Source organism: Sphaeramia orbicularis, chromosome 24 (assembly GCF_902148855.1).
Source record: "Sphaeramia orbicularis chromosome 24, fSphaOr1.1, whole genome shotgun sequence".
Lineage (NCBI taxonomy): Eukaryota > Metazoa > Chordata > Actinopteri > Kurtiformes > Apogonidae > Sphaeramia > Sphaeramia orbicularis.
This window is the reverse complement of record NC_043979.1, coordinates 22,656,788-22,671,529: the sequence shown is the minus strand read 5'-3', so window position 1 is coordinate 22,671,529 and position 14,742 is coordinate 22,656,788. Positions and strand designations below refer to the sequence as shown.

At 36.1% G+C, this 14,742-nt stretch overlaps 1 protein-coding gene across 1 annotated transcript in view; it reads right to left on the bottom strand.

The window, feature by feature from the left end:
• The window catches only part of lpin1b (lipin 1b), a 29,379-nt gene extending 16,629 nt beyond the window's left edge, over positions 1-12,750 (bottom strand). The window contains exons 1-6 of the mRNA XM_030128415.1: positions 12,543-12,750; positions 8,354-8,557; positions 8,142-8,237; positions 3,731-4,017; positions 316-429; positions 118-241 (exon numbers count right to left, since the gene is read on the bottom strand). Coding sequence (XP_029984275.1) covers positions 118-241; positions 316-429; positions 3,731-4,017; positions 8,142-8,237; positions 8,354-8,545 — 813 coding nt within the window. The 5' untranslated portion in view covers positions 8,546-8,557; positions 12,543-12,750. The remainder of the gene's footprint in view (positions 1-117; positions 242-315; positions 430-3,730; positions 4,018-8,141; positions 8,238-8,353; positions 8,558-12,542) is intronic.
• Positions 12,751-14,742: the final 1,992 nt, after the last annotated feature.

Genomic DNA, 14,742 nt, shown 5'->3' with positions numbered 1-14,742 from the left:
ATGAGAAATAAGTGTGTTTGCTCATTTCAACCAAAACAACAAACCTAGAGTTGGCCTAAACCTTTTACACAGTACTGTATATGTTGTAAATGCATGCACAGTGGACAGTTTGGTTACCGTGGCAGCCTGTGGCAGCTCTCCCCACGCCCAGTGCATGGCCGGGTTCTGATTGTCTGCGTCTGACTCTTTGGTCATTAGTTCAGAGTCACTCTTGGGAGAGGTGGGACGAGAACTACCGGGACTGAGAGAAAAAGCGATCGTCAACAATAGCAGCGTTTAAAATAATTTCATTGTGTGAGTGAGTGTGTGTAATACCTCTGGAGTGGGCTCCATTCTCCGTCTGAACGAGTGTAGATGCCGGTTTGTTTAAAAGAACCGCAGCTGGAACCGACCGTTGCCTCATCTCTTGAAACATCTCGGGACAATGACCTAAAACACACATTCAGATTTGCCTTTTATGTTTCACAGATTTTGCAAACATACAGAGGTCATGTCTGAACTCACAATTCAATCTATAGATGCTTCTGTCCACTTTTTGTCCCCCCCTTCATCTGTAAAACTGGGAATCTTGAGTGTTATGTACGATTTAGACTATATTTTTCATATTATGTCCATTATACGAAAAACTGATCAGGGTAAAGTTTGTTAACTCTTTATAGGGCAATCATTGAAATACTGTGAAATTCTGGGTAGTCTCCCTCCTCTTGCCATAAAACACCTGAGCAGTACTTGCTAAAAAGTAAACACATGCAATAAAACAACTGTTATAAGGTCATAAACTAACCAAATATCACTCATATTCACTATTTACAGCTTCAAAATGTCTATAAAATCTCTCTGAATCACTAAATAGTGTTATAAAAACCAACATACTTCTTGACTTCACTGAGGTATGGGATTGGCCCCATTTTCAATGTTTGTGGAAATGACCAAAAATAGTCACTTGCCTGATAAAGGGCTAACACTTTGCTTTTGCAGCACCTTATTTGGATGCTTCTATGAAACTGGGTTCATTTTGGTACCTGGCACGTTACCAGGTTTTTAGACCCAATAATAAAAGAGGAATGTAGACATATTTCCCCCCAGGATGTACCTAATGATGATCTCAAATAAATGCAAAAAAAATTATACTCTTGCTCTGAACCATTCAAAAATTAATGAATTTTTAATAAAATATTTGGGCCAAAAATAGGACCAAAACTGGGACATGAACAACTACCTAGGTGTCAGTGTATTTGATCTGGAAAACATGGCTTGAAGTGGTCTTCTATACTGCTATAAATAAAGACACTCTGTTAAATTTGATGATCTTAGTGGTTTTTCTAATCCAGACATGCTCATTCCAGGTTTTGTATGTAACCCATCGTGTCCACTTGCGTTATATGCAGAACCTGCCCAGTTAAATGCATACAAATTGTGAAGAATTTTGCAATAGCGGTCATTTTTGTGAACCACTCTGCCTTGCATAATAGGTTCAATTCCCAAAATGTACATGTGAGAGAATATAAAGATATTTTTTAAAAAATAGTAATTTTCATGTCCTTTTCACCGTGTTACACGCAGATTTTTGTATTAATTATAATGCAAAAAAAATATTAAAATGTGTTTTCTCTGAAAAATTGTTTCTCTTTTATCTCAGTAAGTATTTATTTTTAATATAGGCCCAAAGTGCTTCCAAAGTTGCTTCATAACATTAGTCTACATCTGATTTGAATTTTTAGCTCCCATGTCCTGTTTTAGGGACCAGTTTCATAGAAGCACCCATTTACTGATGACAGTGTCTGTAGTACTCATCACAAGCTCATATAAATGAAAAACCACCTGTTATTATACAGTAGTGTAGAGTGAGACACCAGAGCCAGAATCTCCATGTCTTGGACCCCTCATACACGTGCAATGATGATAATAAATCTGTCATTGAACCCTTATTTGCAACTGCTGCTGTCTTCATTCATGAGAACATGGACACAGCTCCTCTGGTATCTGTACAGCTGCATGCCTAACCTACATACTGTGCATTATTTTGGATCAGATTCAACACTGCATACCGCTCACACATGTAAACAGAAGTAAACATGCACAGTGAAGCGAAGTGAGAGTGGATATGGTTTCCATATGATCCTCAGTTTCTTATCAGTGTGTGTGTGTGGGAAGTGGAGGCCTCTCCACTATAGACGTCTGTTTTCAGCGCCTGACAGTCTCCAGCTCCACTGCAAATGATTTCACTGATGGCTTGTACTGTTTATCTTTCACTTCCCTTCCCTTTCTTGATCACGTGTATGAATTTTTCCCGTCGCTTACATCTCACGTGCTCATCATTACTTTTCAACATGACTGGGAAACATATTGCATATCCTCCATAAGCTTTTGTGACTTGTTGCATATCAGTGAGCCTGTTTACATGTACACTAAAACCCAAATCAGATTATCCATGTGATCATTTAAACCATAAAGACCCAAACAGCTACTAGCTACAAATTATCCAACAATATAAAATGTTTAATAACTTCTGATAGACTAATCCTATCAATCCATAACTGTCATCTTCTACAACACTGATTCATCAGTAAAACCCATGAGTTGGATCAATGACAGTGGATGGAGACACTTAGTTTATATTCAGTTAATGATATATTTTGTTGAAAAAGTCATATTTTTTCAATTTTTTTCTGTTTCTGATATTATGACAATTAACTTTAATCTGAGTTTTTATGAACATCTACATGATCAGTCAATTAAATCTTTGAAAATGCCTGATTTTTACAAAATACAGAGGATAATATTATAATAAACGGTGATAAATTGCTTAAGAAAGGTTAAATAGAGAGAAATATTCATTTGGAAACTGACAGAAAAGTAACACTGGGTCTTTATGGGTTAAACAGAGTAATCTGACATGTTTTATCAAATATCAGCAGTAATCTCTTTATGTGAAATCCGATTAACACACCTAGATTTCTCCCAAATTCTTTGATGTCTTAAAGCATGTTTACCTGTTAATCTGATTTATTTCATTCTTACACATTTGCGCGTGTAAAAAAAAGAAAGAAAGAAAGAAAGAAAGAAAGAAAGTAAGAAATCGTACAAAACAGAAATGACATAGATGAAGGTGAACAGAAGACAGCAACAGGAAGTTCGAGTATACTGTCACTACATTCATACATACTCCGAAAGAAATCTGATAGGGACTGAACGTCTAAACCACGACTTTTCTGAAGTGCGATCCGATTATTAAAATTATCGGATTACTTCCAGTCCAGTATCATAAATGTCGAGCAAAATTTGTCACATAATATTAAAGGTAGTATGAGACTGGTGTTATGCTATTCTCTATGTGCTAATGCTCACTTTGATTTAAAATGAGTGGGGTATTTGGGGGTAGAGCATTGAATAATGGGTAATTTGTAGTATTAATAATACACTAGAGATCGTATTTAAGTTCATTTATAGTGGTTTTTTTTTTGTCTGGCTGCACTAAAAATGTTCAGGTAGTCAAATTTATATATGTATACTGTGTTTTTCATTTTTTTCTTTGGCTTTGAACTGAAAAATGTGTAAAAATTTTAAATATGGAGAGATAATATATAGTATCATTGGAAAAACTTGGCAAAAATTTTCTGTCAGCATCACCCAGCCTTATTTTTTAGTATTTAATATATTTTTTATAAACCGTCTTATGCTTCCTCTCTTTTCACTTCCTGTCATCTGTCTTCATTCTATTCATTTTCACCTGTTGCTCTCCATCTCCGTCCCTTCATCTGAGCTGATGTCTATAGTGAACATATCTTCATCCTCAGAGTAATCCCCGTTCTCCTCTCTTCTCATGCTGTCCGCCCGAGTCTTCCTCCTCCTCTTCCTCCTCTTCTTCAACACCCCATTGCCGGTCTCTCCAGCGGTCCCCGTGGAGCCCAGGGTCTGAACCGGTGGCCCGTTGCTCTTTCCCAGCAGCGAGGAGCTCATGAGAAAAGCCCCGTCTGACATTATCGGAGATGTCGCCAGGTAGGAAGGAACCACTTCCTGTTTAGATGAAAAGCAGAAGTGAAAGAGTGAATGCAGTCTCTGAAGATGTTGTTTGTTTTGCTTTCTGTGAGTATCAGCTGTACAGAATTCTCAGACTTAGAGCTTGCATCCTTTGTGTTTGTGCATTTGTATGTTAGATGTACAAATTGTTAGCCCATCAAAAGTCCTCAAAAACAATGGTTATGCAATCAAGTACTAACTCCTGTGTGTATCATGTGACTAAAACAGACAAAAGAAAACATGGAATGCCTAAAAGCACTGTTTTTGGCAGTACAATGATATAGATCAGGGGTGTCAAACATGCGGCCCGGGAGCCAAATGCAGCCCGCCAAAGGGTCCAGTTCGGCCCCTGGGATGTTTTTGCCAAATGCAAAAATTCCACAGTCTTGAATTGAATTGAGCAAAAAAAAAATTAGCTTGAATTAAGGAAAAAATCTTGAAATAAGCCAAAAAAAAAAAATATCTTCAATTAAGCCAAAAAAAATCTCAAATTTAGCAAAAAATCTTGAATTAAGCCAAAAAAAATCTTCCACTAAGTAAAAAAAATCTTGAATTAAGCAAAAAATAAAAATAAAAAAAATCTTCAATTAAGTAAAAAAAAAAAAAATCTTGAATTAAGCCAAAAAAAAATCTTCAATTGAGTAAAAAAAAATCTTCAATTAAGCAAAAAAAAAAAATCTTCAGTTAAGTAAAAAAAATCTTGAATTAAGCCAAAAAAAAATCTAGAATTAACAACTTTTTTTTTCTTTGTTTTAGTGCAAAAAATAGCATTAAATTTTGAAAATATTTACATTTCCAAACTATCCTGTAACACTAAAATGTGAATAACCTGAACAAATATGAACAACCTGAAATGTCTGTAGAAAATTCAGCCCAATTTGAACTCTTTTCTGCCTGTTCCTCAGTGTTTAGTGTCTTTGTAGATCTGATCCATAATGCACATGGACAAATGAGAAGTTGAGAAATAATATTGTTAAAATTGCACTAAATTTTCTTATGTTTTTTTAATTTAATTTTCAGTTTTTTCAGTTTTTTTTTTTTTTTTCCCCGATAGTTTAGAAAAGTATTTTCATAGTTTAATGTTTTTGTTGTTTTTTTTACACTAAAACAAAGACAAAAATTTAGAGTTGTCATTATTTATAGGTTATTATGTTATTATTTTTCTGGTCCGGCCCACTTCAGATCAAATTTAGCTGAATATTGCCCCTGAACTAAAATGAGTTTGATACCCCTGATATGGATATAACTTAAGTTATTTTAGTTATTATCAAGAAAACATGGAAAATGGATAGATATCAGCTCTGAAATTAAACTCTTATGAGCTATTTTTGTTGTTATCATTATATTTGTCCAAATAAATGTACCTTTAGTTGTACCAGGCATTAAAATAAACAAGAAATTGAAGAAAACAAGGATGGTCTAATAATTTTCTCCCCAACTGGGACATATCTTCCCCCCCAAAAAAGTGTATGTTTCCCTGGCACAAAAACTACACATGTAAACTCAGCATAGATCAAAAAAAGGTGTTGAATTTTAAATAATGTTCACGCAAATCTGACTGTTGTTAGTGTTTTGCACAATGTGGGACAAATGTGCACAATCACTCGTATACTTTCTCCAAAAACTCCTTCTGCTTTACAAAGAAGTTGGCCTGCAAAACAAAACGGCCCATCCAAAATCTAAACTATTCCCCAATTCTGTGAAACTGAGGCAGTTCCACAATCCCTCCTTCTAGGAAACGTCTCCAGTGGCCAACACAGAGTATCCATGTGTGTATGTGGAGATAGAAGAGGGAAAATCTGAGCTATGACCATATGATTTGTGGTCTGACATTACAGCCTCACGTTTTGGACCTCTGTGCCAAGAAAAGGGTTCAGAGACACAACACCCCCCCACCCCCCACCCCCTTCCGCCTCCTCCAGGAATGGGAATCCGACACCAGTCTAGGGACCATAAATCATCATTTCCCCTTTTGTTGCCGGCCCCCTGCCTCAGTAGTTCAGGGTTTGTTTATTATTTTCGGTTTATATCCCCACGTGCATACAATAGCATTGCACCCAGTCTGCATTATTCACAAACTTGTAACTCAATACCCTTGGAAAAGCAAATGAAAACACTGGATGTTGCAACACTCCGTTTTCCAAGAACTGAGGGAACTGGAAATTTTTTGTTTTTTCCAAGAGTTTCCATGAATTTAAAGCTTTAAATAGCTCTCAAGGGTTTTAAAAAGTGTTGTTTTTAACAGAAAAAGTAATTTATGATTTTATGTATTCAACTTAATAACTTCGACTATATATATTTCTTTGACCGGAAACCTGGTTTAAACTCAATCATGAAGCCAAAACTTTAATATAGGTCAGACAGCCTGAGTCAGTAAATGTTGCATTCAAGGCCTGCTCTCCTGATGAACAGAGGAATGCTGTTCAGCCAAAAGGAAAAAGAGAAATTCCAGCCTGCGGTGCCAACTCTGCACAGAGCATGACCTTGTTCAAACTACGAGGACTACGTAGATGAGAGACAGAAGATAGTCTAGATCAGGCTTCTCACTTGTAAACATGGGCGTGTCTGTGCTCCAGGAAGCCAGAAGAGGTGGAGAAAGATGTGTGTTTTCATTTGAATTGTGTTTTGATTTGATTCTGACTGTGCGCCTTTTAGATTTTCCCAAACATGTCAGTCTAGACCAGGTGCGTCAAATGTACGTCCCTGGCCTGTGGGATGAATTTGCAAAAAAAGTGCCAAAAATACCCTGAAGACATTAACAGTCAAGGGTGTTCAGGAGCCACATTCACACCAATTTGATCTCCAGCAACCAAACCAGTAAAATAACAGTATAAAAATCTATAAATAATGACAACTTCAAACTTTTCTTTTTGTTTTAGAGTGAAAAATTGTAAAATTAATTATGAATATGTATACAAACTAGTCCTTCACACACAAAAAAAGCATGCAACTTATGAAAAAACGAAAATTTCTCAAGAAAAATATGGGCGATTTTAACAATGTTATAGCTGTTACTTATTGTTTTGTGTCTTTGTAGATCCACTGTGATCTGTGAGGTGTAATACCACATGTGTACATGACAAACTGAGGCATAATAATGTTCAGATTATTCACATTTTTTGTGAAAGGACAGCTTGTAATTATGAACATGTTCATACTGTAATTGTACTTTTTTGTTCTAAAACAAAGACAAACATTTGGAGTTGTCATTATTTATAGATTATTATCCTATTATTTTACTGGTCCGGCCCACTTGAGATCCAGTTGGGTTGTATGTGGCCCCTGAACTGTCACACCTTTACGGCTGTATCACTGCTTTTTTTTTCCTGTTTTATTAGTGTATGTGTGTAGTGGGGTCAAAACATGGTTTTCGAAATCTCTCTGATGGGAAATTTTAGAGAAAATTTGATAGATTAGTGTTGCAAAATGACCCACATTTTTACTTCCAAATTTATTTTTTGCTTTAGTTGGACCATAAAGGATTATCCAAAACAAGGAGTTGATTTATATTGAAATAAATGTTGGAATGGCAATCAATTAAAGGTTGCTCTCTGATGGGACATTACTGTGTTTTGACCCAGTGTATATTTTACTTCCATTCCTGTAGATTTGTAAATACACAAATCTTGTATTTTTTCTGCTTTATTGATGCATTATATTTATTGCTTTTATCTCTTCACACTTACTCTCCTTTTTTTCTTTTTTCTTTTTTTTTTTGCTTTTTTGCTAATGTTTTTTCAAGAATGCTTTCATATGCAACTGAGCTATTGTGACCAAGTAATTTCCCTTGTGGATCAATAAAAGTTTGTCTTTTCTAAGTGTCACTTTGCTAATCACAGTTGTATATAACTATTTTTACTATATTACTGTTTTATAACTGTTTTAACTGTTTTACATTCCTATTCCTGCCTTTTGCACCTGTTTTTTTTTTTTTAATCTGTTTTTAATGTGTTTGGTTTCTGTTTTTATCTGCTTTATGTAAAGTGTCTTTGAGTTCTATGAAAAGCGCTATACAAATAAAATGTATTATTATTATTATTATTATTATTATTATTATTATATCAGAAGAAATTTACGCACTCTCTCTTTACACTTTCTCCCTAAAGTCCTGTTTTTCCTACCTGATCATTTTCTGTTTCTTGCACAAAGAACGCCTCTCCATTGTCTCCTAACTTCATATGTAGATCCACTGGTTCTCCATTGATCTCCATGTCCACCTGGAAGAGAGAAGATAGAAAAGAGGAAGCAAAAGGGATGTTAAAATCTTGAGGAATTCAACACATAGATATAACAATGAACACACATGGAGGTTGAATCTTAATTGTCCCCTTACCACTTTCTCTCTGGACCGCAGGACGCCCATTTTACCGAAGCGAACGTGGAAAGGCGAACACTGCAGGGAGCCATCGGGCTGTCTCACTACAATGACGTCAATGCAGCCAGAAAGGGTGGCGGGATTGAGGCCTCGGTACAGTTCTTTGACCTGGACAAACACCTGGCCTGCCAACTGACCCACGTAGTTCATGGTCTGGCGGGTCTATCGGATCGAACAGAAGAAAACAAACGTTAATTATTAAAGCAAAGATCCAAAGCAATAACATCCACACAAACAGGTGTCTATGTTTATGGTGTTCTGTCATATTTTTATCAGAATTTCTTTGTTTCCCTGCCACAAAAAGAAGAATCATCTGCCCAGTTTGTTATTTTATACATTGGTATCAGCCCAGACTTTCATACTTCTGATTAAATCTGAATAAACCATGTATTAGATATCCGTTACTGAAAATAGCCACGTCCCAGACTCATTTAACTTTCAAAGGAAGAGGTGTTTATGAGCTGGCATCTGCTGTACCCTTTCCTCACTGATGACATGTGACTCGTTCTCCTTCATTATAAGAAAATGGAGGCGTTAGTCTGACTCTGAACTCCACTATCACTATAGCCGAGGGGTAAAGATGTAGGACGGATTCCTGTTTAGTGTTTCCAGGGTAGTTGGTGGCCTACATAGGGTTCTGAACCTGTTGAACCACTTTGACCTTCCCACCTCATGCTCCACCTCTACATCATTCTGGGAACCCTATCCCATCCCAGACGCTGGAGGTCAAAAGCCAAAAAAAAAAAAAGGTTATGTAATTTATTGGTGTTTATTACCTTAGTCGACCCAAAAATATCACAACAACTCGAACACTCAGGTCATAGGGAACCAGATCTTTTAAAAAACAAGAGTTACACAAGTCTCTCTCTCTTAAGACACTACTGTTAAAGCAGGCATTTTAAATCCAACTGATTCAGGGCTGCTACAAAGTGACTGCACTTTATGTAGTTATTGCACTTTAATTGCATTTTAATTGTATTTTATTTGTATTTTTAATTGTGTCTTGCACTGTAAAGCACTTTGTTGTGAAAAGTGCTCTATGAACAAAAGTTACTTACTTACATATAGCACCTGAGTCGAAGCAAATGAATGAATACACTGTAAAAAAAATCCTGTTGTTTTTACAGAAAAAAAAACTGGCAGCTGTTGTTTTCAAGAACAATACTGTAAAAAACACATCCAACTGTAAACATATTTACGGAGTAACATGTAGATTTAACATTTTAAACATGCATATTTAACATTGGATTTAAATGGTAAATGGACTGCGTTAAGTTAGTGCATTTTATACACCCTCATGGTGTCCAAAGCACTTTCCAAATCCACCAGGTCCAACTGGGAGCAATTTAAAGTTCAGTGTCTTCCATGTAAACTTCGACATATGGACAGTCGGAGCCAGGATTCGAACCACCAACCCTTTGGCTATTGGACGAGCCGCTCTACCAACTCTACCAACCCATTAATTTACAAGTTTAAAACATTAAATTGTAAATGTTAACTTTTTTTCATAACTTTTTTATTTTAAAAAAATAATAAAAGCAAATAGGCTGTTATTTCAACATTACGGTCTTGCAATTTAAACGGCACCACATTGTTTCTCAATTTACAGTTTTATTTTCTAAAAACAATAGCAATACATCATTTCTACATACAAATCTGGTTTTGTTCACATACTCTTCCTGTAAGAACTACAGCTATATTTGATTTAATCGTTAACACAAAAATCTTTTCAAATAAACAACTTTGCTTTGTATTGTCACTTACAGTTTTTTTATGTTGCAATTTTGCAAGTTTTTGGTGTTAATTCTACAGTCATTTTTTACAGTGTAGTCACTGAATGTTTTCCTTTACTATTTACTCCGTTTCATTTTGATGTAACATAATCTGAAAAGCTTTAGTTCCTGAGTTGGTAATAATGAGAAAAGCCAATCAGATTTCAGTTTTTCTAAGTAGTCACATACAGTATCATACATGGATACTCCACATTCCTTAGTTGTGTACAAATTCTTTCCTGTTTATTCCATTTTACAGCCAAGGTTTAATGACCAAGGCCTGTTAAGCTAAACATTACATACTCTTTGTACTCATTACATACTCTTCTTTCTGTGTGATACACGCCTGAAAACTAATCAACTACTGGCTACAATTTGACACAACCTCATTGATCCATTTCCTCTTCCATTCTATTATTGATCCTGTTAAAGTTTCCCCTCCGCCTCATGTCCGTTAATCAAATTTTCCTTCAACAAATGATAGATCTACTCAAATTCACTCTCACGTGAAGAGATAAAATCAGTGAAATCGTTTTGCTTCCTTTTTTCATCACTGCCTGTGCGTCAAGAAAGATTTGTCTGTCTTTTGCCTGTGATGTTTCTACCTTTAGCAATATATAAAAGGGGATGTAGAAGAAATGCATGAGGTTTTATTGAAGTTTCCATGTCGAAATGGCCAAACGTGATGATTCCCATTTGAACAGTTTGCAGCTGTCTAATAATGGGGGGGTGGGAATGGGAGTCTGACCTTGCCTCATTTGGCAGTGGGCCCCATAAATGTTTGCAGCAGCGAGGACGACAAGATTTGGATTAATGCCAATACACCCCCCTCTCCCTCTTTTCTCTCTATGCACATTTAACCACAAGAAAAGGGCCTCTTACTAAAAACAGGAGCCGTACTCTGTGAGCGGACATGATGGAGCCCATGAGACACAAACAGACTGTCTGACTCTAAATACCTCTTATAGATGACCTTCGCTGTGGTAAATTATTAATTTCACTTTTTTCCACTTAGGTGTTGCGTTACGAAGCAGCATGCAAACTCAGCTTTTCTTTCATTTTTTTTTTCCTTTAAAGCACATGATTTGGTGTGAAACACTGCAGAGCGACGTGATCCAAAAATAGACTTTCTTGTGTTACAGGAGAAACAGAAAGAGGAACAATGTCACATAACAAACATAGTTGAGCTCCACAACAAGTCCTACCGCGGTAAAAAAATACCTGTCATTACAGTTTTAACTAAGCACGTGAAAGGGCCAGTTTTCTTTTAACGTCATTGAATTATGTTTAGCTGAGGTATACTCATTAGTTTAATGGATTTGCAAGCTGTAGGTATGAAGTTTTCCAAAAGCGGGCTGGAAACTGGCTGAGCCACTCAAGCAGATAATGCGCTGCAAGTATGAACAGTTTCTTCAACCATTCATCTCACATTACAGCAGAATATCAGCTGCACTTTCTATTCATTTGAAGCTCATTATGTGATGAAGAGAAGTGTGGTGAAAGCCTGTTTAACCCATCAAAACCCAAAACCATTAACTGATGTAAAACATTTAATACCTGTTAATCCACTAATTCTATCAATACATGTAAATAATTGGCATAAAATGCAGTTTGTCATCTTTTCATAGTCATCAGATATGAGCCATTTGGATGGAGACACTTGATTTATGTTCAATTAATGATAGATTTGCTGATAATCTCACTTATACTTCAATTTTCTCTTTTTTTGATATAATAACCTTTGAATTTACTTCGAGCTTTCATGAACATCTAAATTAAATATAGGAAAATACATGGTTTACAGTGAAAAAATGCAAAATACAGAGGATAATAGTAAAATAAATGTTGATAAATCACTTAAGAAAGGTTAAATAGAAAGAAAAATTCATTTAGGAAGTGACACAAAAGTAGCACTGGGTCTTTATAGGTTAAATGATCGTTCAATGAGTAAATTAGTAAGAAAAAGTAAAATCCTCTGACTCCAGCTAATTCTATTTGACTATTTTCAGGCTTTTTCTTTACTCTTCTGAATGCAAAATAGGACATTTGAATATAACAGTGATGATCATTTCCATTTAGGATTTTATAGATAAAAACAAATGAATCAGCTATGAAAACAATGGTTTACTGCAGCCCCAGTTTATACACATGGACAATACATGTGCCTGAGAGGAACCAATCAGCTGCAAGTTCCCCAGCCACATTTAAAGATAAAACAAATAGAAAAAAAAATAATCTAAAATCATCAGATCATCTAAAAAGAACACCATCACTGCTATTACAGTGCTGGTTATAAATATTTATGGCTTTGATGTTAAGTAGAGTCCATGCAGTCCATTTATAGGAGTCTCATCCATACAAACACAGGTTCCTACCTTTACAGCTGAATACGATGACAGCCTTTACAACACACGGTAGCGTTTCCTTATCAGTGATTGACAGCACCAGACATTATAAAGGGTGCGCGTCCCCGACAGATCTGATGTCCGTGTCCGTGGGTTTATAGACTACCGCTGCTGTCATTGACTTACAGGATCCAAAAATGGACCATCTGAGTGAAGGCGATGCTCACTTGTGTGTGTGAGTGTGTGTTGAACCTCACATAGAAGCCTAGTCAGTGGATGACATCATCTGCAGTCAAAGCCCGCCTTCTGACCAATCAGGGAGGAGCTCCACGGCTTCCACTGCCACTGTGGCACTATACACGAGTGTTTACATAGACATCAAAATAATACTTAAAAATATATATATATTATGTGTGCTTTATCATGTCCATCAACTACATATTAATAATATCAGAAAAATGTTTCAATAAAGTTATATTATACAGTATAAGTCGGAGTGACGTCATACGTTTAAAATAAGAGCGTCACTTTTATAGAGTTGAGTTAAATAGTAGACACTAGTGATCAGGCCGCAGTGTTTCAGTTTAAAGGGTAGTGTGAGAAGAGTTTCCAGCAGCTGGCGTCTGCGTCAGCGTTAAAGTCACCCAGTCAGTCTGATGCTGTGAGGTGATCCATCCGACCAATCACAGCCCAGCTATGGACCACATGAGATGTTTGCAGACTAGGCTGAGACCCGGACCCGGTGTGAAACTCAGTCAAGAGGAAGTGGTTAAATAAGGTGAAGGTGTTGCGTTATGTTCAGCTGTATAACTATGTATTAACAACTGTGTTCTGACACATTATGGACTGTGAACTTCACTCCCAGACTGGGTTTGTGTGTTAAAGAAGTGTTTATTTTAAAGCTTATTTTAGGGCTTTTTTTTTTTTTTTTTGTAGGAATGGGGGTTGAAATAGTTTAATCATATTTTAAAGACAGTTACTTGATTTCACTGGTCTACATATAAGATGAATTGGACAACAAATGACAAAAGTGCTGTTTAGTTGAGGTTCTCAAAGTATATTATATGGGTTTGTAGATGTGGTAGTTTTTATGCTGGGGAGAACAGACTTGTCAGGATCTGTGCCTGGGTGACTCTTTGCTCCTCCCTTTTGGTCATGGACCTGTGCCTGTGTGACCCTCAGCTCCTCTTTTGTTATAATCATTATCATCATCATACTCACCTGCTGGCGCTGCGTGGCTGCAGCCAATTACCATTGGCCTATTTAAGGATTAGGTTTGCAGCCATGCAGCGCTGGTCCATTACTCCTCATTCCTTTCCATAGCCCAGACAATTACCCATATTCATCCACGGACTCTGACCCCAGGTTTTGTATGGTTTTTTTTATGGACTCTGTTTTCTGATTTAGTTTTTGTGTTAGGTTTTTGTTGTGTTGTTTTCAGATTTTGTTAAATAAACTTATTTTTTTTCCCCTTCAGTACCGAGCATTTGAGTCCTTTCTTTTCCCCTTGTGACAAGACTTTTGGGAAAAGATGTTAGTTATATTTTATAAGAAGTGACATAAAAATTGTTTGGTAAATCATTCTTTAACCCTTTCATGCATGAATTATGAGAACCTTATCAAGATTTTTTTCCTGAGTGTCTATATTCCTCTTTAGGCATGAAAAAAACAAAAAACAAAAAAACAGTGCATTTGAAATTATTTTATGAACCTATCTTTCATAGTTGCAAAAATGTCCACTCAGCTGGACACCATGCGTTTGATTTTTGAAGCAAAGAAACATGTATTTACTGATATACTGTGTGAAAGCTATGAAATAAAAATAATTTTAATGCTGCTAATCTGATGTTTTCTCACATTTTAACATACTCTAATATTAGTTATTACTCACTTCATGTAGATAACATGGAAAAAAGAAAAAAAAAAGTCAAACAAATACAAAAACCTGTTAATTACAGTCGAATAACAATTAGCAATTCATTTACACTCAAACATGTCACTGCAGATTAGGTTTATCAAGAACAGCAAAGTTACAGTAACGGTATGAATTGCAGTGTATGGGATGATGCACAAGCATCTGCTGTGTTGGCTGATATGGAACTAAAACAACAAAACCCATGAATATACAAGAGAATAGCTGTAGAATAGCTGTCCACTGGAGTGACCACTATGCATGAAAGGGTTAAAATGTAAAGGACAATGAAAATACAGTATTAATACACAGGTGTGC